The 22544-nt window shown below is 39.9% G+C and overlaps 1 protein-coding gene across 1 annotated transcript in view; it reads left to right on the top strand.

Annotated features, from left to right (window-relative positions):
* PLA2G4A (phospholipase A2 group IVA) overlaps positions 1–22544 on the top strand; it is a 74876-nt gene that overhangs the window by 18114 nt on the left and 34218 nt on the right. Inside the window, exons 3-6 of the mRNA XM_075711067.1 lie at positions 5694–5842; positions 9645–9758; positions 13044–13081; positions 15245–15386. Of these exons, the coding sequence (XP_075567182.1) occupies positions 5694–5842; positions 9645–9758; positions 13044–13081; positions 15245–15386 (443 nt within the window). The remainder of the gene's footprint in view (positions 1–5693; positions 5843–9644; positions 9759–13043; positions 13082–15244; positions 15387–22544) is intronic.

The following is a 22544-nucleotide window of genomic DNA, read 5'->3' as shown; positions in this document are numbered from 1 at the left end:
TGGCCTAGGAAGAAATTCATGTAGTTCATGCCATGCTGGTTTACTGTGATCGATACCAGTTAACGTTCAACCCATTGAAAACACCTTTGTGCCCCCTACTTTGTGTTTCTCTAGGGAAATGGTAGGTTTGATAACTTCTGTAAAATTCAGAGGAGCCATGCAGCCAGACAGCAGTGAGTGTGTGCTGCACAGCCTGCTCAAGCTCCCTTCACCAGCCAGAACCACTTGTGCATAAGGCACAGCTGGCATTTTTTAGCTTCCTTCCCCTCGGAGGAGAGGGAGGTAGTTCAGCAATTTCCATTATTAGCTTGGCTTCAGTCAAGCCGCTCAGCTGTACGTAACTTCATGCTAACCAAGTTGTACTGTAGTACAATAAGCCAAAAAAATGGTGGGAAGTAGACAAAGATGGTCATTTGTGACCTAGTAAGATTTTATGAACGGGGTTGTGCTTAATGGTGGAGGATGTTGGCTAACCAGAAGGCGAAAACTCCAATGAACCAAACTAATGTAGTTCTTCAAGGAAGTTGTGCCATGTACTTGCTGGAATATTCCTGTAATTGCATAAACATGGTATCTGGAGATCATGGGTCCAAATAATCTGGATCCCGATTTACTTTCTATAATGTTGATGTATATATTAACTGAAATTGAAGTTAATATAGTTTTATTTCATATTCATTATGAACACAAGTGTTTATGACATGCTCATGTGGAAAAAAAGGACAAATTCTTAGGGTGCAGAATTTTTTTGTAGCAAACCAGATTTTGGAATACTTCAAGAACTTTGTATTTCTTTCAGCTTTTGATGGACAAATGAGAAATTTTAATGTATGATGGTAGTGGCTTCATCCTTGGTATTTTATATTTGAACAGGCTTTCTATAGTTCTTTAATGTCTATTATGCTATTGAAATAATTGACATTGGAATGACTGAAATATAAATCATATGTCTGAAATGTTAGTTGTATCAATATGGGGGCCTGATGACAGTCATCTCACCAAATTAGTAACATAAGATCAAATGGTTTCCAGTCATTGTAGAAAATTTTACAGGTTTCTTTAATAGACAGATTGCTTAAAGCATTACTCATTTTTAATGTGAAAATGATTGATCCTAATTACTGTCCATTGTGTGTTTCACTTCATGATTCATAATGTAATTTAGAGTTAGAATTCTATAGCAATTACTTAACCAGTAGATAAATCAAGTGAGGAAAAGTTATTGAATCCTTACTTCCTACCTCTCAGCCATTTCTTAAGCCAGTGTGTTTAAAAATAACATTTTAGATGCCGACTCGGCTTTTGTTATTGGATAACTTTCTTCAACCCCTGGAGATTTGGTGGATGCTGTAAATCTTACAAAAGGATTATTATGAACATTTTGTTAATTACCTTTATAATTCATCTAGCTATAAGCTGCTAATTGCAGGACCCTCTGTTAGTTCCATTGACATCAATGCTGAAACTTAGTTTTATTTTTTAGTGTAAAGATGGGGTTTTAGATACACTTTTTACTTAATTGTCAGCTCATATTAATTTTTTCCTGAGAATACTAATGGAGTCTGGTCCCTCTATTCCAGAGCATTATCTATGCCATTGTGTATGAAGCTCTTTGGGAGAAGTATGACATTTTAGTTGCATGCACATGTTGAGGCACTTATTGTAAATAGTCAAAGAGTGCCAGGAAGAGAGGAATATGGAATCATACCATACAGTTACTGTCTTATGGTAGTGCATGTGTCCATTTGCAAACCTTCCAAGTTTTCCATTTGGAAACGTTCCAAACTTTACCTACATTAAAAAGTTGAGATGCACTGCAGATAGCTAGCCCACAAATTATGCAGTCATGCGAGAAGTCATGCTTGTGCGAAGAATAGCCCAGAGCCTAGCTGAGCTGTATAGAAACTTAATTTTCTTCAGAAGTGTACTGAGGAAGAAGTACAAATTCTTACATGTTGCTTCTTTTGAAAAGTCTGTGGTTGCTATTGCAAGTGGGCTGCTAAAATAAAAGAGCAATTCCATGACAGTGTTGTCTCTACATACATAATTCTCTTGTATTGATTACACTCGCAGAACACCAGCTTTTGACCCATAAACAATTTAATAAAGATGCTTCCAGCTAAAATCAAAATATAGATAACAGCAGTTACCTGATCAAGCTACTTTTCACTTACATTATCAGATTAGTTTTTTTGAAAAACATACCTGGCAAATCTACTAGCAAAAACAAACAGAGGAATAAATACATCTGTGCGAGAGGATACACAGTCTGTCTGCTTTATCTGCTTTTGGTAACTTTAATGTTTTGAAATACATTAAGTGAATACTTTTGTGTTACTTGCCAGATTTCTGGTAGCTGGTTTTTGGTCCCCAACCAATAATGAGTAAGATTTGATTACTATAGTATAGCTTATAGCAATATCTTAATCGGAGCACACAGTCTTCCAGTATTTTTCCTCTTCCTCGGAAGAAGGAAGTTATAAAAGAATAGATTTTCATTTTCTTAATTGAAAATAGCACAAAATAAGCTTTAAAACATGAAAGGGCAGATGATTAACTCTTTGCCTTGGGTTAAAAAAGATAATAAAGCCAGGGAGTGAGGAGGCGGCTTGGCAATACTGATCATGAAGACTGATTTTTCTAAGTTTAGTTGTTCTGTGCCTTGGGTTTAGTTTCTGTTTCAACACTTATTTGGAGTCTGTCTGATACGAAGTTAGTAATGGCACCTGTATGCCAGCTGTGTAATGGTATGGGGTTTCCACATGCTTCAGGATTTTGAATATAGATAGGAAACCATTTGCTGTTTGTGTTTAAAAGAAAAAATTAGAGTTTTGTAACTTAGAGCTGATCACATAATCACATAAAAAATTGAATGGAAAGGGAAGCATTGACATTTTTCCCAGAACATTGTTCAGAACCAGTATTTTGGTAAAAAACCAAGCTATTGTAGGCAAGATCAGTCTCTTAGCAGAGCAAGTCTGTAGAGTTTATTGCCAAAGTAGTGCTCCATGTTCAGACTTACCAGATGCGATCTTGTCACTGCTGATTTTGGTAGGTATTTTGCTGTTTAGTTTCAAGGGGCCTTGATTCCCTTCTTTCTGGCACAATTTTGTGTAGTAATTCAAGGGAGCTAATGTATTCAGTAAAAGTTGGCAATTAGTTACATCTGCCAGTGAGAAAACAGATTTAAAAAACACTGTGGGGTTGATTCCCCTGTTCCCCTGACTTTAAATAGGAGACAACATCAGACATAAATTCTTAGGAGCTAATAAAGATTGCTGTTTAAAGGCTTTCCACACTGATCCCCAACTTTAAGTAGCTGCTTGTTGATTATACAGGCAGCAGTGTGACCTGCCAAATCACAGCAATTAGGTAGACCCCACAGATACGGAGCACAGCGTAAAACTCCCTGAGAAGTTCTGGGGAGTGTTGTAGCAGTCCAAAGAAATTCTCACACAGTGAAATTTTTGAATTACAGTCTATTTACATACAAAATTTTAATTGGGGGAGCCTGAGTCTAGGAGAATGTTTGTTTACTGTCCCTAAAACTTCCCTGGCTAGAGGAGCACTTAATTCAAACCATGACTCTTGTGTGTTATTCTGCATTTTCAGAGATATTTGAAGCACTTTGTGGGTAAGTTCAGTATCTTCTATGTTTGGCAATGGCATCAGAAGATGTGTTAGGTCTGGCTGATGTGCCCCACTAGAATTGCCGGGAGGCCAAATGTTTTGAGTTTTGATTCCGTTCTGCCCTGGTACACATACAGAATCTCCTGAGTGGTTTCAAAAAGCCTTTTATTGGTTTTTTTTTTTTTTTTTTCTTTTTCAAAAAGATGATTGATTACCATCTGAAAGTATCAAACTTTTTTGTTTTGCTCTTTTCCTCCTTCTCCTGCCTGAAATGACCATGTGGTTCTGGGCCTCAGTGATCTCACTGATAAATTTTAATTGAAATCCAAGAGTCTCTAAAAACATTTGGCTTTGTTGAAGAAAGTATCTTTAGACTTAAAGTGTGTACAAGGAGGAGTGTTCAGACCTGTTTTACCCAGTAATGGGTTTTAATCTCTTTCAAAAAGAGACCTTTAAGGCAAAGATTCTTGTTTTTGGTGGGTATTCTATTTGCTTGAAAATGTTTCACTAAAGCAGAGGACAAACTTTGAAGAGAGGATGCTGGAAGGATGTGCGCGATTTACAGAGCAGAGCAGGTGGCTTTTCATGATCACCAAAACCACAGAAATAACTTGCCATGCTTTCCTGTGAAGCATCTGAGCAATGTTTTAGAGAAATCTGTAAAGGACTATATCAGCCTTGGCCCAATTTGACAGAAAAAAAAATCTTATTGGACAGAAAAAAATTACATGCTTTAACCGGTTGGAAAGGTAGGATTTTTAGGGCTGCCAACAATGCATTCTTTGCTCTCAGGAATGGCTATTATTGGACACATCAGATGAGTTTTTGTCAATGTGTATTTTTCTCCCACTGATAATTCTGATTAGCTATAGTTGGCATATGTTTCTGTATTTTCAGTTAGTGTTCTGCGCAGTTGTTATTCAAATATACTGTGTAAATAAGATCTTGATTCTGTGGTGACCTCCACAAAGCTCTGGTGATTGCAATTGTTTTGGATATGAACAGCTCTCCTTATGCCATGTTTAGCAGTACATAAGTGGCTGGACTGATTGCCTTTATGATTTGCCAAACCAGCAAAGGTGAAAGAGGATCCAAAACTGTATACCAAGCTGCTTGTTTTCGTTGTTAACTGAAGACTGTTTTTGTGGAATACTTACTTCTGTGACACAAGCCAAAGTAATTAAAGGCTAGAAAGAGAGGAAGGGGTAAGAGTTTTTAAAAATAATTACCACTGCCTGGTAGAAGTATACGTATTTCCAATAAACTTGAATCAGTTCCAGTGCCATTCTGTTTGTTGAAGGCTTTTCTCCTCCCCTCTTAAAAGCATAATGTCATTTTCTTTTTGGGAGATTGTTAATATCATTGTGTCATTCATGTCATTATATTCATGTAATTTCTATAGTTGAGTATTTTTCAGTCATAGACCATGAGGTGATGTCCTGGTTTTGGCTGGAATAGAGTTAATTTTCTTCCTAGTAGTGGGCATAGTGCTGTGTTTTGGATTTAGTAGGAGAAGAATGCTGATAACACACTGATGTTTTAGTTGTTGCTAAGTACTGCTTATACTAGTCAAGGACTTTTCAGCTTCCCATACTCTGCCAGGTGCACAAGAAACTGGGAGGGGACACAGCCAGAAGACTTGATCCAAACTGGCCAAAGGGCTATTCCATACCATATGACGTCATGCTCAGTATATAAACTGGGGGGCAGTTGGCCAGGGAGCAGCGATTGCTGCTCGGGAGCTGTCTGGGTACTGGTCGGCGGGTGGTGAGCAATTGCATTGTGCATCACTTGCTTTGTATATTAGTATTATTATTATTATTACTATTTTACTTTATTTTAATTATTAAACTGTTCTTATCTCAACCCAGGAATGTTTCTCACTCCTCCGATTCTCTCCCCCATCCCACCGGGGCAGGGGGAGTGAGCGAGTGGCTGCGTGATGCTTAGTTGCTGGCTGGGGCTAAACCACAACAGGTGATTTGTGGTTTCACATAGTCGTATTGATTATTACAACCTAAACTTGAGTTTTATGTAACTGGAACATTGGTTTTCCTCTGTAGTTGACACTCCAGATCCCTATGTGGAGCTGTTCATCCCATCCGCCCCTGACTGCAGGAAGAGAACAAAACATTTCAATAACGATGTGAATCCTGTGTGGAATGAGACCTTTGAGTTCATTTTGGACCCCAACCAAGAGAATGTTCTTGAGGTAAATCACATGGCTGAGCTGTATCTGTGAAAATGGAAGTTGTACAATGTCTGGAAGATTAAAATAACAGTAGCTTGTATGTGTATGGCATCTGTTGTCTCAAGATTTCAACTGTTTTTTAAACATTAAAGGCTGGTTTTTGCCTTTAGGCATGGTGCTAAGCAAGAGGTGTTGTGTAAATTGTATTATTTAAGGAGTAGCCTTGACAGTCATTGTAAGGTATACCTCTGAGTCATTTCTCCGACTGCTCCTGAGGGCTAGTAGCTTGCTATTCTTCATAGAATCATAGAATGCTTTGGGTTGGAAGGGACCTTTAGAGATCATCTAGCCTGAGATTCTGGGCTGCAAGTGCACATTGTTGGCTCATGTCCAGCTTTTCATCCACCAGTACCCCCAAGTCCTTCTCTGCAGGGCTGTTCTCAATCCCTTTATCCCCCAGCCTGTATTGATGTTGGGGGTTGCCCCAATCAGCCATAAATTATTTTCTCCCTTCTTCCTGCACTGATACAACTCTTATGGACAGTGAATAGCTGGGGGTAAAGTCAAGTCTCTGCCCATTCCCTGCTTCTCCCTGAGGAGACAGAAAGCAGAAGCATGGTTCTGCTTTTTCCTCTATGCCTGGAGCCAAGGGCTGAGTAGCCCACCCAGTGATGTTTTGGGTACTCGTATTCCATATGCAGGCTTGTTAACAAAGGCACCATTAAGTCTCAGTATGTTAAGCCTTTCCGGGTTGTGTACAAAAGGTGACTGTTAGGTGTAACTATTTTATAACTGGGCATTGCAAGCATTTAAGGTTATCTATGGCCCTTTGTTAGCTTGGTTCTTTGTAGGCGATGGCCCCAACAAATGAAGTCTTCTGATCCAAGCTTACCGAGTTTCAGTCTAAACTGGCCAACTGCAACAGAGGCTAAAGCTTGTGAAGCTTTTCATTGAGCTCGTAACCGTAATCTCTTGGGGCTAAACTGTTCAAGATCTGAAAATTGAATTGTGCTTCCTACAAGGCTCCCCTGCATTCCTGAGGAGAGGGGTAGGTTCTACAGTTCAGGGAGGAAGAATCCCATGATCAGCTCAATGGACCGTGAAGAACTATCATATGTACCTTGCACAAGAGGCAACAATACTAGGGAATTCACAATAACTTCACTACTGCTTTGCAGAAAGCTTCTACCAGGTGGTCAGGTGCAAAGTCACCTGAGTTGATTCTTACTAAATGTTTTGGTTGTAGACATGCAAACTGCCCACATGAAACTTGAGAAAAGTTTGAAATCTCTGACTGAATTCTTGCTTTCTAACAACAAGTCAGGCAAACAGGTATCACGAATTAGAAAGAGGAATGGAGTGATTCTGGCTTCTTTGTGAGAAGGCATTTGTGGAAATAGGAGGAAGAAACGAAGAACTTGGGTTCATCAACCTGCCTTTGTTGCAGTATGGGAAATAAAAATTGTTTCAATTTTGTCTGTTAAAGCCTTTGTAGATTCTAACAGAAGTCCTGGGGCAGAGAGTTTTACCTGTCTCTTAGCAGATCCTGTGCTGTTTTGGAAGATCTGCAGGAGCTACAGCTGGCTAAGTAATTGACGTGATCTATAGTAGCTCTCATGATCTTCGAAAGATGAGTGGAATGGTAAACTGAGGAATAGCAAATAATAGTTAAAATACAGTCCCTTGGTTTTACTGGCATTGTATAAAGACTGGGTCAGATTCTGCTTTTAATTATACTTAGGCAGCTTCCCTAGTAATGTATGAATTTGTTGAATACAAAATTTTATTCAAGGATTTTTAAAGGATAAATTATTGAAGTCACAAACAGCAGCAGCCAATGGCTTACCTGCTGCCTTCTTGGGAACAGTTCCACCTCTTATACTCTGTATCTTTATGCGTTCTGATGTGAAGAAGTTGAGATGCTTGCAAGCCACTAATTTCTTACTGTTACATGATCTCACATATTTTTGGCCATGTGGAGGCCTGGGTCATTCACTTCCTTCTGTGGTGATAACGTGGCTAGCTCATTTTCCACCAAGATGAGAGCCCCCAGTTACTAAAACATCTTTTGTAATTTGGCTAACATTTTGTTAGGTGTTTCTCAGTTTCTAGCATGCTTTTATGCAGTTGTTATAAAGTACAGGATTTTGTGACCTGGCACACTGTTGATTTCCAGCACAGTATGGCCATAGCTTACTTCCAGGTTCTGCAAGTTTCTATCTCCTGTAACAGAACACAAGAAGATTGATTATATAAGTAGAATTTGGAAATGTATGTTTACAATAACTAAAGGCTGTTGCTTGTTTCTGAGACATACGATATAAAATTCCATGAAAATTGCCTGCAAAGAGCCAGTGATACCATGCAATAATGGTTAATTGTGGACCTGGTTGATATGTATGTTTGCATACATGTATATGTGTTGTTCATGGTAAACATTCTCTTCACCATGAAAGGGATAGTCTTTAGGTTAAATCTGATGTTTGTTTTCTGCCGTTGTTGTACACACACGCAGTGCCTGGCAGAGCCTTTGGATTCTGCATGGATTGCAGTGTCAGAATTCAAATCTGTGAAACCACATCCCCACCCAAAACCTCATTGTGAATTCCCAAGCTCACACAGACTCTACAATCCTCTGGACTCCTCAGATTATTTTAATCTAAATCTTTAACTCTATCCCAAGTGCAGTTTTCACTCTGAAGTGTTAGAAGCTCTCCAAAATCCCATTAAGAAGTTTTTGCTATTGCTATTGGTTTTAAAAGACAGCCCTCAGAGATTACAGCAATGGGCATAAAGTTCTGCAAGGAAACAGAAGAACGTGATGCCATTAAAATAATGTATTCTGTCCTAAAATACAGTTCATTTCAAAGAGTTGCTTGTGGCACAGGATGAAGAAGATTCTTTATAGCTGAGAAGAAGCTGAACCCAGATGTAGTAACTAGTTATTCAAGTGATTGTATCTTGATTTCATTTGTTTTATGCAAAAGATATGGTCCAAGCCACAAACTTATGATATTTTAGAAGATGCAATTCCCTAAAGTGGAAAAAAACCGTAAGCCAAATGAGTTCGGAGAATTCATGTAATAGAAACCATGTAAATGGTAATTTGAAATTCTTTTTACACATCTTGAGAACTTGAAAGGCTGCCACTGAGAAAAAAGACTGCTAGATGTAGACCCACATGGATTAGAGCAAAAGCATTGAACAGTGTTTGTGGTATCCACATACATCTTCGGATAGTATCATATTTTGAAAAGGCATATGCTCTGACATGGAGACTATGCGAAGAGACTTGAAGATCTGGCTGGATACAGAGAAGAGTTTCGTGTAATTTGGAATGCTGCATGTTTTGCCAAATCATTGCTATAAAAATCTTGGTCTGTAGATACAAGGCTACGATGTGTGAATACTATCTTCACTGAAATGTTTTTTGGTGTATCACATTTAAAACTATATTAGTTTCTCCATAGAGAAGTTTTACTAACTGGAAGTTTGAAGTAATTGTATATTTTATATGTATAATTTGAAGTTACTATTTCTGCTTAGAAAGATGGTGAGATTTACTAACAAATGTGCTTAGATGAAAAATGCTTTGTAAATGATACTGTTGTACTCATGCAATTGGATGCCTTGAAGGTGCCACCTGCACTATACATGAGCTTAGCCTGTTTTAAAAGAACATGTCTGTTGGCATTGGGCATTGACTGGGTTGGGTTAGGCCTATTCCTTTTCTGTATAATTTTTTTTTACTTTAGGCATAGCCTGTATGGAATGAAAAAGGGATTAATTGAAGCAGAATTGAATACCTATGTATCTTTTCTAGGTTACTTTGATGGATGCCAACTACGTTATGGATGAGACTCTTGGCACATCCACATTTCCTATATCTTCTCTGAAACTGGGAGAGAAGAAGGAGGTCCAGTTAACTTTCAATGATGTAAGTTGCAACGTTCATAGCTTTGCCCTGTGTTGGTGCAGCTTTGAACATGATGGAAAGTTCTTAAAAGAGCACCTGAACTGAGAGACCTAAACCATTGTGTAGACCAGGACATACCACGTTTCAGTCCTTTATCAGGTGTCTGAATTTTATCTGTGTCACATTCTGGTTAGATAAAGCTTCTTCACAAATCAGTAGAGGATGGTGCTTCTAAAGGCTAAGTGATGTCTTAAGGACTCTCACCAAGTCTGATGTTACTCAGAGCATCCCCTCAATCACTTTCTTGAAATAAGAACGTTTGGCCTGCTTTTGATACTCATCAGAAGTACATCTTCCTAGATGAATGGAAATCCAAGACTATTTCTGATCCCATCAGTCTACCTCAGTACTATGTATGTATGTGTTTTCATAATATAGAGCTAAGTTTTGACTTCAAGAAGGGATTAGGATATATCATGGAGGGGGTAAGGGTGGCAGCCTTTCAGTCAGGAAATAGCTGAATATGTGGGGGCACAGGAGGGAGTATCTCAGATGAGGAGTGTTCTCTTCATATCCTGTTCTGAAGCTCATTTTCTCAGCATTCACTGTTGTCCATGGTTAAACACAGAGTACTGGCCTGAAGGCACTGTATTTATCTTGTTACAGTCCTGCTGAGAGGAGAATTAAGCAGTGCTACTGAATGCCTTAGTGTCCCTTCTGAGACAAGCCTTTTTAAAAGTCTGGTTTCAAACTTTTGCTTGCTAAACCAGTTTGAGCACCTCTTGGTTCAATTTAGTTTAATGGTCTTTGTTGGCATGAGAGGTTATGCAGATTTTGCTGGTCAGTAGATATGTATACTACTGATGCCTGTGGCTTCCAGAAAGCTAACAGAAATTCTTTTATTATTATATGTTTCACTTTCAATAAATGGCTTCTTGTAACACAGCCCTAGTTAATGCGCAATAATGCATTAATGTGTACGCTCTAAAAAAAGGCAAGTCCGAATTGGATTATTCTCTTTAAACACATATACAAAACAGGTGGAGACAGTTTAACAGAGATTGTCTGCCTGCTTGGTAACTCCTGGAAATTGTTAAATCTGTGTGTCATTGAGCTTGTTCTGCACATACTAAAATATCGTCATTTATTAGAGTAATATATCACAGGTCATTCTGAACGTAATTCAGTACTTGTAGTTATATCCATCACATCTGGTTATCTTTATATATATACACACATTGTACACATATATATGCGCATACATTGTATGCATATACTCTATGTATAAATACTGTCTGCATTTCTATTTTGGGCTATGGTTTATTATATGATCAGAGGTCTTGGTTTGTGACTGCTCTGCTGTTTTCCATGGGATATAACTTCAAAAGTGTGGTTACAGCAAATAACTGGTTAAGGCCTATTTATTGGAAATCAGAGAGTTTCTTATGTAAGAGTTAGCATTTATTAGGTGTAGCCTTAGGGCAATTGGAATTTTGATACCCTCACTTATTTTCCTTTTTTTTAAAAGTTACTACATTTTTTGAAGTTTCTGCATATTTATTTCACTAAGTGCTTTGGTAACATGGGCTTCCAGAGTGTGGGCTGACTGCAGATGCCTGGTTCTGCCAGGCACGAGGTGAGGTAGTGAGAAGGAGCTGATGAATACATTTTGAAAACACAGTTTGCAAAGCTCATGCCGGTAATATAAGCCCTTGCCACATTACAGATATGCTTTGACTTCTCATCAGCACTCAGCAAAGCTTGACAGAGCACATAGGGGAAAAAAATCAGTGAAAAAAGCCAAATACACTCTGAAATTTATAAGCAAATGGTAAGGGAACATCAAGTCAATTTGAGCCCAATGTAGACAATTTGTATACACAACATGTATTCCTGAAATTTCTGTGGTAGTCTGTATAAGGTATAGAAAATGGCATGCTATTTCCCTATTGGAACATTGCACTTCAAGGGTTTATTTGATACCGTGTGCGTACACTTTTTTTCAACCATTGGATCACTGCATGGTTTCTGAAGTGCTTTCTAAATTAGTAATACCAGGTGCTGCAATAATGTAATTACTACCCTGTCTTTGAAGTATTTCCGTATATGACTCTTCACTCTGTTTCTTCATGTTCTCCCTTTGTTATTTCTTCGCCTTTTCTTTCTCCCACCACACTATTAATACTCCACCTCGTTTACAATTCCCATTTTAGAGGGCAGGAGTGAAGTGCCAGGTTTTACCTGGCCTGTTGGTAGGTACACGGGATGTGGGAGGCCAAAGGCAGCTTTGCACTTCCATGTCCTTAACTACTCTATAAGTGTCAAGCAAATGTTCAGTCTGAGGTGTTCTAGCTCTGTTCCTAGTGATCACATACCACAAACAAGGAGAATAATCCATTTATAGCTAGAGGTAGAGTGAAACAAGACATGGTGTGTGAGTCTGGTACACATCTACAAGGCTGTACCAGTGTGTCAGTGGCCATGGTGTATGAGAGAGCTTGGGGAGATGAAAAATCCCTGTCCATTCTGTTTTAGTTCTAGCAACCTCATACTCTTGAATTTTGCCTAACAAATGCAATTGGTGTTTTAACCATTGTTTTTTAACCTTTTGCCTGCAGGCAACCCCTTTAAGTGCTCTGCGAAAGGCAGGGGAGACCAGCCCATAGCTTATGGGTCAGGTAGTTCTATGTGGTCTGCAAATGAAATTAGGTAGTGACATTTATTAGTTTACTTGCCTCTTTCAGAAACTTGTAAGCAATCACTCTTCCTGATTGATAATTTAAGCATATTTAACTGTGGAAAGATACTTGGTGGCTCATGTGGAAGCGAGAACAATCATTCCTTTACAAGTCTTTGTTTCAGATACAAGTGGAATATGAATTTACCCAGTGAACTGGGAAGCAAGTGGCAGATAGACTGTGACTGGCAGTAGAAACAAAGGATCAGAAGTGTGTGAAGACAATTAGATCCCTTCAGGCCAAAGATGAATAGCACTGTCAAAAAGTGATTGTCAGTGGAAGAAAGCCAAGACACTGGGATCTGATGAAAGAAAGTCAGGACCTAGCAGCACCTAGCAGCATTTTCTACTTTATTCAGTGCTAGTGGTGTATTTTGGAATCACATTGTGTGCTTTTAAATAAAAAGTTCCATAGAAAAGAAACTCATTCATGTATTTCAGAAATGTCCTCCTTTTTAAAAAAAGCCATTTAAAGAAAAATTCTCACAGTAATAGTTTATATTCCAGGTGTGTTTGTGTTTTTTCCCATCTGTAGGCGGTGTAACCATATTGAAATATTTCTTGTTTAGGTCACAGAAATGACTTTGGAACTGTCTCTTGAAGTATGGTAAGTATCTCATTTTACAAAAAAAAGGTGGAAAACGTATTAGCAGCAAAGGTATTTTTTATTTTACTCTGTCTGTTAGAATTTTCTTAAACACATGTCAGGTAGAATGCAAAAATTCCTTGTTTTAACATAGAAATACCAAGTACTGTAAAGTCAGGAGGTTGTTTTGAACTGACTGAAAACAACTGAAGGTTGTTTTCACATTGTAATTCTGTCATTGACTTAAACACAGTTACTGTGCTAGTAGGTGTGCCCTTTCCAAATGTTTGCAGGAACAAGGCCATCATATATGATTTTCTCATCCTGGTTTATGTTAAGTGCTTTCCTTTTCAAGGGCTTTTTCTCTAATAAACTTACAGACATCAGGTTCAGCTGTTATCCTCATTATTTTACCTTCTGTGGTAACTTTGCATCTCACGTTAACTTTCAGCATATATGGATACTCATTACAAAGCTGCCTCTGAAATGTATGTGAATGTTAATACCATGCAGTACTGAAGTCAAAGGTGAAGATCTCAGCAGGGCCAGCATTTCACCATGTGTAATGCTAAGCAGATGCCTACCTTTTTTTTTCCTCTCTAGGTGTCTTTCTCCCTCTTTCTTAGCCTATCTAGGTGAAAGACCAAAAATCACCTTGAGGCATAATGCAAAAAATATCTTTTAAGTCTAAAAATGAATTACTGAGAACAAGTCATTTAGAGTCTTTTTTTGTCTGTAACGATAAATAGCAGTGCTGAGCACTGTAACTGTAAATGTAGAACTCTTTCGTTATGACTCTGGAGACTGACAAACATCCCCCAGGGATAATTTCTGCACATCATTTTGTACTAGTAAAGATGCATATGTGGGTGGTCCTTGAGACTACCCCTAAACATTCCAGGGCTTGTTTTTTACAAGTATTTCATATCTCTGACATTAAATGAACAGAAGATGCTTGGCTATGTCTTGCTGCTCTTACTCAGTACACTTTGAAAAATGTTAAACAGAAAGATCTGATCAGGTTCTGCTCTGTTATTCTGGGATGGTCGCACGGATTTTGGATTCTGTGTGGACCTCTTGTTCATGGTATGATATATATACCTTCACAGAATGTTGCTTCTAGGCAGTCTTTTTCACCCTTTTTCTTAATCTCATTATTTTATTACATGGCATTATTATCTGTGCCTAAATAGATCCATTTCACCATTGTATGTTTTTCATAAAGGACGCTTAAAAATGCTGCCTTGTAACTAACATGTCAAAGTATCCACGAACATTTTTAGCTCATTTTCATAAATACGGGAATTTCAATGAGGCAGATACCAGGATGAATTTGTACATTTCTCCTCATTGTGGTCTGCTAGAGGCAGTGCTGCTGGGAGGTATTGTAGTTAAAACCCTTTGAATGACATACAGGCTTAGTGAGTTAACTAGTCCAAATGAGATGACAGTTCAAATTGTTTATCCTGCCTTGATGCCTGAAATGAGAAGTGGGAGCTGAAGTTGTAGCTTTTATTTAAGTACAGTATTGAGGTGTTTACACAGCCCTCTGTAAGTTTTTGATCACGCAGTGTGGGGAAAAAGCTAGAGAAAAAGGCTTAGCTTTTCCTGTGGCCAGCCAGTACAATTTGTGCTGAGATCCGTAACGGTTTTTGATTGTAAGACTGAATACCTAACAGAGTCAAAATTACCCTCTCCTCCCTTAACATGAACCTCTAACTTAAGAAGAGTATATGCTAGTAGGAATGTATGAAAATTTTTCATTGCAGTTCTTCGTTCAGCGGATAAGCAGAGAATTCAAATTTCTAGACTGTGGATTTATAATTGTATGTAAGTGCTGAACTCACTTGCTATATTTCAATTCAGGTTTTTTTAAGACCACATAATATACCACTAGAAGCTGCATATTTTGTGTTTGGTTTTCACTAGTATGTGAACAGTGAGGGGTTTCTATATAAAATATATATATAAGATGTAGTGTGCCGTTGTTCTTTGCGTCCATCACTCCACGAATCAGCTGATGCAACTGTGTCACATGAATAATCATAATTTTATTTTATTTTATTTCATCTTATGTAAGTTAATGAGGAATTTACTCTTACTTCCAGTCATTTCCCTAGGGGATATTTTTAATTCTGTTTTGAAATATGTCTTTTGTTAAAGCCTGTCTGTTTTGCAAAATAGCTCTTCAACTGATCTCCGGTTCAGCATGGCTCTGTGTGATGAGGAAAAGAAATTTCGGCAACAGCGAAAAGATAATATCATGCACAGTATGAAGTCATTTCTAGGAGAGGAAAACAGCAAGAACTTGACCACTTCCCGTGATGTAAGTTTGGAGGGTTCACATCAAGATTAGTATCACCTTTGGAGTGCTGCATTTGTCTCTCAAATGAATGAGACATATGAGGTAAAAGGGTTCAATGTAAAGACAGATGGCAGAAACAAAAAAATTTATTTTTCCTCTGTGCGCATACAGTATTTAGACTGGAGAATCATTTTCTTGTGCTCTAAATTTATAAAGTTTAAGGAGACAAAATCCTGTGCCAAAATGAAGCTGCACTTAAATACGATATACCCATTCTGTGCAAAAGGACAATACTGTGTAAATGCCATCGTAGGATAGAAATCACAGCTTTTCATTTGCACTTAAACAAACTGCTGTAACTTTTATCCGGTTCTTCATTGTTTTAATCCTTAGCAGGCTGTGTGTAGGTTAAAATTGGGCAAAGGAGATAAATCCATGCTTTTCATTTTCCTCTGATTCTGAATTCCAAGCTTTGTTAAAGATGTTGGTTCTGAGCTGAGATTGTCATCTGAAAAATGCCTAAAGGGCATGTGAAATATCTGCTGCACAAGAACTGTGTGGTGGCTCTGGGCACATGCCCAACTGTAGAATCTGCCCTTGCATGCTTGATATTCAGCCTGTGCTCTTAAAATGGCCTTGGCTGTATGACCTTCATGTCTAAAGGATTAGGCAGGAAATGAGCTGTTTTAATGTTAGAGTCAGCTTAGAAATTATTTTCTTTCTTTCCTTTCTTCTTTTCCTTTAGCCCATTTTATAGGATTAGAATTATGAAGTTTATTTCTTAGAGAATGTGAGAAACTGCAGCTTTAATTGAATGGCTAGTGCTCTGTACCAAGCCAACAGGAAGTCAAGCCAACAGATCTAGATGGACTGGTGGTGGTTTGGGTCACATCAAAGTGAGGAAGGGTGCTGAACCCTACTGATCTTTTCAGTGATTTTGTAAAACACTGCATTCTTTTGAGTTAATTAAGGATACACTTGGTACAGATGCACTTGTTTTGTAGTAGCTTTTCCACCCTCCTCTTTCTTCCTTGCTTGTTCCCCATCCTGTTCTGCTCTCAGAATTGTGATAGGAAGACTGTGTGTATGTGGGGGGTGTCAAGCAATGAACAGAGTCAGTGAATTAATCTGGGTTCATTAATTCATTGATACTGATTCCTTTTGTGCATTTTTAGTATAAGCAGAATGTGACAGTCTTTTGCAGAAACTAGAACCAACACTGAAGAATTCCTTTTAAATTTCTATGACATTTTGAGCAGGTGGTAACCTTGTTATTGTTGTATACTTTTGAACTCTGACTTGCATAGTAAAATGAGCTTGTGTGAGCTTTTGGAGGAAGATGAAAGAATTTGGCAAGTATTGTATATATTTTATTTGTAGGGATATAAATTGTGCATATTGTGAAGCAACATTTTCAAGGTTTTTTAGTTTTCAGTTCAGTTGTTTTAATCTTAACACATGCAAATCTTATCAGAATAGATATTTGTGGATGTGACATTGGTTTGATCTTCTACAGCAGAATAATGTCTTTCTCAGAAAGGATGCAGATATTCTGCCAAGATCCAGTTAGGACTGGAGTGATACTCAGTGCCTGAAGTATCAGTTCTATGCAGGTGATATGTGTGCATGAATTATTGTAAACGCTAGGTAAGATTTCATACTCTTTTTGTCATCATCTTCCCTTGGTATCCCTCACTGTCTCAAAAACTGAAAGTTTATCAGTTAAATTGCATCTTCCAAGACCAGACGGTAATCTCTAATTGTAGGCTTATCAACCCTAGGAAGGACTGAGGTAATGTGATCCTCCCGTTTTTCATAGGCCAAGTGTGTACTTTTAAGCTGACTTGTCAGAATTTTTAGCTGCTTCTAGCGATGAAAAAAACCTTTTTGTTCAAATTAAAATATAGTTTTGTCCTTACAGCCTGTCATTTTTACTTTTATTGCTACCGATGTGAGATAGCAGGAGGATTTATAGGATGTTTGTAGTCTTAACATGGCATCAGAAGTCGGGACACATAATGAGTATTCTTAACTGCCTATGAGTCATTGTTTAATCTTAAACAAGTCACTTACTCAAAGTTCACCTAAGTTTCTTCATCTGTGAATAGCAACGTGTGTGCCTTGCAGGGATGCTATGAGACTTTAATACCTGTGAAATAATTATACATCCCTGGATGGGGAAGTGAATACTTCCAAATTTCCTTACTTAATCTTGAGGCACATTCTGAAAACACAGAGGATGAGATTTCTTGTACCTGTGTTATTGCTCAGTTTATTTTGTAATTTTTGTTGTTTTAAATAGTTTACTGAAAATACCATAATCAATTAAAGAAAGCATATAGTTCTCTAGGACTGGATCTGCAGCACAATTTTTTAGTAATCATCTGTGTATCCCATGGCAATTTTTTTTCCACCACAGGTATTCTATCCAGATTTTGTGCACTTTGTTTCCAGGGCATTTGGATAAAAACATCTACACCACTCATTCCCAAAACAAGATTTAATAGGTTTTAGCTTTTTTTGCCAGATTACTGGAAAATATGATTGAGATCATCTTTTTTGGAGCTCGCTTTTCTTAAAACATACCTTGTTTCCCAAATCCTTTTCATTTTCATGCCCAGTTTGGTGATTAAGCAATCGGCACTTGTTGAGATGAGGCGCCCATTGACTGAAGTGGAACTGTATTGTGCTGAGCTTGTCCACACAGTACAGTGCCCCATGGATCCTAGAAACAGTACAGGTGTATTGGGAAAACACTTCATCTGCATTGTTAAATCCTGTTCAGTGGAGTTTGTTTGGATGATATCTAGGGTGGTTTATTGAAAACAAGCTTGGGTCCCTCAGCATTGTGCCATGCATAGGAACCGTAGGAAAAAGAAATTGCCTGGCATGGCCTTTCGGTTGTTCAGAAGTGGGCACAACCATATAGAATTGAGTGTGGCAGTGTGGCCACGGATTAGAGCAATGGGCTTTTGTCTCCAAGACTTCTGAATTCAATTCACATTTTTGCCGTTGACTCACCGCATCGCTTTCTTGTGAGTCACTTACCATTTTGGTCTAAGTTTACTAATCTGCTTGAATGGGTTTAGTACCTCTGCCCTGGTTTTACTGATTATGTACAAAGGACTTTGGGTTCAGAGTGCCTTGAAGAGTGGAGTGTGCCAGCCCCAGCCTGCGTACATGGTGAAGTGTGCACGCCTTAGTATCCTATCTTTTCTCCATTCTTTCTCAACTGTGAGATGGTTTCTTGTTTTTTTTCCCTTTGTACTCTGTCTGCAGCTACTTCCCCCCTGCCCTGTTTATCTTAGGGGGCAACTTGTAAGATGGGTGTATGTAATTTCAGATTTTACCATTTCTTGCCCTTAAACGTGTTGGAAACCGAATTGCAGCTAAAAAGCTGCTTTAACAAATCTACCTGCTTGGAAACGTGCTCTACCTTCCTCCGCAAAGCAGGAAAGGACTCTTAACCTGTATCACCTGACTTACACCTACAAGTCAACTTGTATTCAGTTGGCTGAAATAAATGAATGTGAATGTGCAGTAGATGCTTCTCTTCAGTTATATTTTCATCATTTAAAAGCTTTATTTACTGTGGGAAGCTTACTTAAGCTGCTGCCCTCTACTCTAGAACTCTTTAGTCGAATTTCATTTCTGGAAATAAAGTAGCGATTGCAACTCTTCATACTTTGCTTTGGTATCAAGTGGAAATGAAGAGATACTGTACATACACCTACTTCTTGATACTGTACATACACCTGCTTCTTGGTTGCTTGACCAACCTGATCTCCTTCTATGACCTGGTGACCCGCCTGGTAGATGATGGAAAGGCTGTGGATGTCATCTACCTGGACTTTAGCAAAGCTTTTGACACCGTCTCGCATAATACCCTCCTCGGGAAGCTGGCAGCTCATGGCTTGGACAGGCATACTCTTCGCTGGGTAAAGAACTGGTTGGGTGGCCGAGCCCAGAGAGTTGTGGTAAATGGTGTTAAGTCCAGTTGGCAGCCGGTCACGAGCGGTGTTCCCCAGGGCTCTATTTTAGGGCCAGCCTTGTTTAATATCTTTATCAATGATCTGGATGAGGGGATCGAGTGTGCCCTCAGTAAGTTTGCAGCTGACACCAAACTGGGTGGGAGTGTCGATCTGCTCATGGGTAGGATGGCCCTGCAGAGGGACCTGGACAGGCTGGATCGATGGGCCGTGGCCAACTGTATGAGGTTCAACAAGGCCAAGTGCCGGGTCCTGCACTTGGGTCACAACAACCCCATGCAACGCTACAGGCTTGGGGAGGAGTGGCTGGAAAGCTGCCTGGCCAAAAAGGATCTGGGGGCGTTGGTAGATAGCCGGCTGAACATGAGCCAGCAGTGTGCCCAGGTGGCCAAGAAGGCCAACAGCATCCTGGCTTGTATCAGGAATGCTGTGGCCAGCAGGAGCAGGGAGGTGATTGTCCCCCTGTACTCGGCGCTGGTGAGGCCACACCTGGAATACTGTGTCCAGTTTTGGGCCCCTCTATACAAGAAAGACATTGAGTTGCTGGAGCGTGTTCAGAGAAGGGCAACAAGGCTGGTGAAGGGTCTGGAGCACAGGCCTTATGAGGGGCGGCTGAGGGAACTGGGGTTGTTTAGCCTGGAGAAGAGGAGGCTGAGGGGAGACCTTATCGCTCTCTACAACTACCTGAAAGGAGGTTGTAGTGAGGTGGGTGTTGGTCTCTTCTCCCAAGTAGCTAGCGATAGGACGAGAGGAAATGGGCTCAAGCTACGCCAGTGGAGGTTTAGGCTGGAAATTAGGAAAAATTTCTTTACGGAAAGGGTGGTCAAGCATTGGAACAGGCTGCCCAGAGAGGTGGTGGAGTCACCATCCCTGGAAGTGTTCAAAAACAGGTAGATGTGGCACTTCGGGACATGGTTTAGTCTAGTCTACCCTTGATTGGTTTAGGTGGGCTTGGTAGTGTAGGTTAATGGTTGGACTGGATGATCTTAAAGGTCTTTTCCAACCTAGACGATTCTATGATTCTATGATTCTTGGTATACCCACCCTCCCCCAGTATAGGAATCTATGATTCCCAGGATGCCTGTGGATTAGGTATACAGAAAGCATTTGCCATCAGGATGCTAGTGACTATTCTCAACATTCTTTGTTGATTCTGCTTACAGATTTCTCTGCATCCTGAAGAAAACTCAGATTTTCCCTTGTGCTCATGCCACTGCACTGATGAATAGATTTGTTGAATAGTGATGCTTTGGAAGTGTTCTCACATACTTTTTCCAGGCTTGCACCTGCAAACCACCGTCTTCATCCTGTTGGGATTTGTCTGTGTAGGTTAATTAGGTAGTGTTTGTAAAGAGCTTTCAAAGCCTAACATACATTATTAAATTTGTGATTAGTAATATGGCTCTTCTGTTCAAAGCAACTGCTCCGTTATTGGGGTGTTGGCTTAACAAAACAGGCATGTCCTAAATCTTTACCTTTGTTTTGTCATTTTTTGATAGATAGCTATCTCTGGAGGTGCATGATGAATGCTGATGCCAGTAAATACCTGTGGTTTCTATTACTAAAGCTTAACACTTACGAAGATAATCAACTAATCTTACTGCATCAAGTTTTTGTGGAATGGAAGCCTCGAGAACCATCTCAACATACTCGGTCATTCTTCATGGTCATTTCCATGTGACTCTGCATTTTCATTCCGCAGGGGAGTTTCACAGCTTGGAGTGTGGGGTTTGCAGAAAGAAACTGAACTCAGTAGTCACATGGTTCCTTTTCTTGTAACTAATCCCGTCTATTGGCACCTTAAATTGCATTTCAGTGATTACCAGTTTGATCAGATAGGGGCTTTCTGCACAACTGTGTAATTCTTTTCATGCTTAGTAACAACCAAGAGGTTGCTACCTCATCACCATTGAACAGTGGAAAATTCTTCTAGGTTTTGGAAACTGCAAACCGGGGACCTTTGCTGAAACGCTTGATGATGGTAGCAAGTTAATGTTTAGAATCACAGAAACATAGAATATTGTCACTATCCAAACTGGGCTGCCCAGGGAGGATTGTGGTGGTTCTGGGATTCCCTTGGGCTAAATTAAGGTGAAACACCACCAAACGATCAATTAAACACTTTATTGATGGCAAAAATCCAACCTGAACTTGGAAAGTGTAATGGTAGGCAACCTGAACCAGGAAAGTGTAATGACAGGCAACATGGGTTCTAATGGAAATACTTACAAGAGGACAGGAAAAAGAAGAAAAGCTGGCGGTGGGGCGGGTGGAGAGAGAGATCGAGAGATCACCACCCTTGAATCCTGCGATGTCGGTGGTAAACGTGGCAATCCTCTGGTAGTGGGTGTGCATGCGGCAATCCTCCAGCGGTGGGCACGCTGCTCTTGGAGTGCAGGGCCTCCAGCTGCGCCAGCAGTGCCAGTACTGGGTGGGAGAGGCAGGTCTGGAGCAACAGCAGCATGGAGTCCTGGAAGTTGTGTCTTTTATAGGCTAGTCCCCACCTCTGGTCCCACCCCCCCGAGGTCCCACATGGTTCTCGTTCCAGAATGTTCTTCATCTTCTGCGCAGGCACCGCTGTGGAGGGGGTGGTCGTGAGGGGTCTTTCGGGTGGTCGTGAGCCCCTTCCTCAAATGAACTCCGCATGACCTTCAGCCATCAGAAGATGGAACTTTGCATCCTCCAACACACCTCCTAGCTCTGTGCCAGTCGGCTTCTCACCTGTGGTGCTATGCAGACCACCAATTTGTCACCATGGAGACCTTAAGTTGTCTCTGTGCAGACCTTAACTTGCCTCACCACAATGTTTGAGACACTGACTCTTTCAGTCTCTCACAAATATCTCAAGTTGGAAAGGACCCATAAGGATCATCAAGCCCAAGTCCCTGCTCCTTGCAGGACCACCTGAAACTAAACCATATGACTAACAGCATTGTCCAGATGCTCCTTGAACTCTGACAGGCTTGGTGCCATGACTGCTTCCCTGGGGAGCCTGTTCCAGTGACTGACTCTTAGTGAAGAACCTTTTCCTAATGTCCAATCTGAAATTCCCCTGACACAGCTTCATTTCATTTCTATGTGTCCTATCGCTGGTCACCAGAGAGAGGATATCAGCACCTCCCCCTCCACTGCCCCCCTTGAGGAAGCCGTAGACTGTAGCGAAGTCACCCCTCAGCCCTCTCTTCTCCAA

Source organism: Pelecanus crispus, chromosome 5, assembly GCF_030463565.1.
Source record: "Pelecanus crispus isolate bPelCri1 chromosome 5, bPelCri1.pri, whole genome shotgun sequence".
Lineage (NCBI taxonomy): Eukaryota > Metazoa > Chordata > Aves > Pelecaniformes > Pelecanidae > Pelecanus > Pelecanus crispus.
The sequence above is the reverse complement of the archived record's forward strand: the minus strand, read 5'-3'. Positions and strand labels throughout refer to the sequence as shown.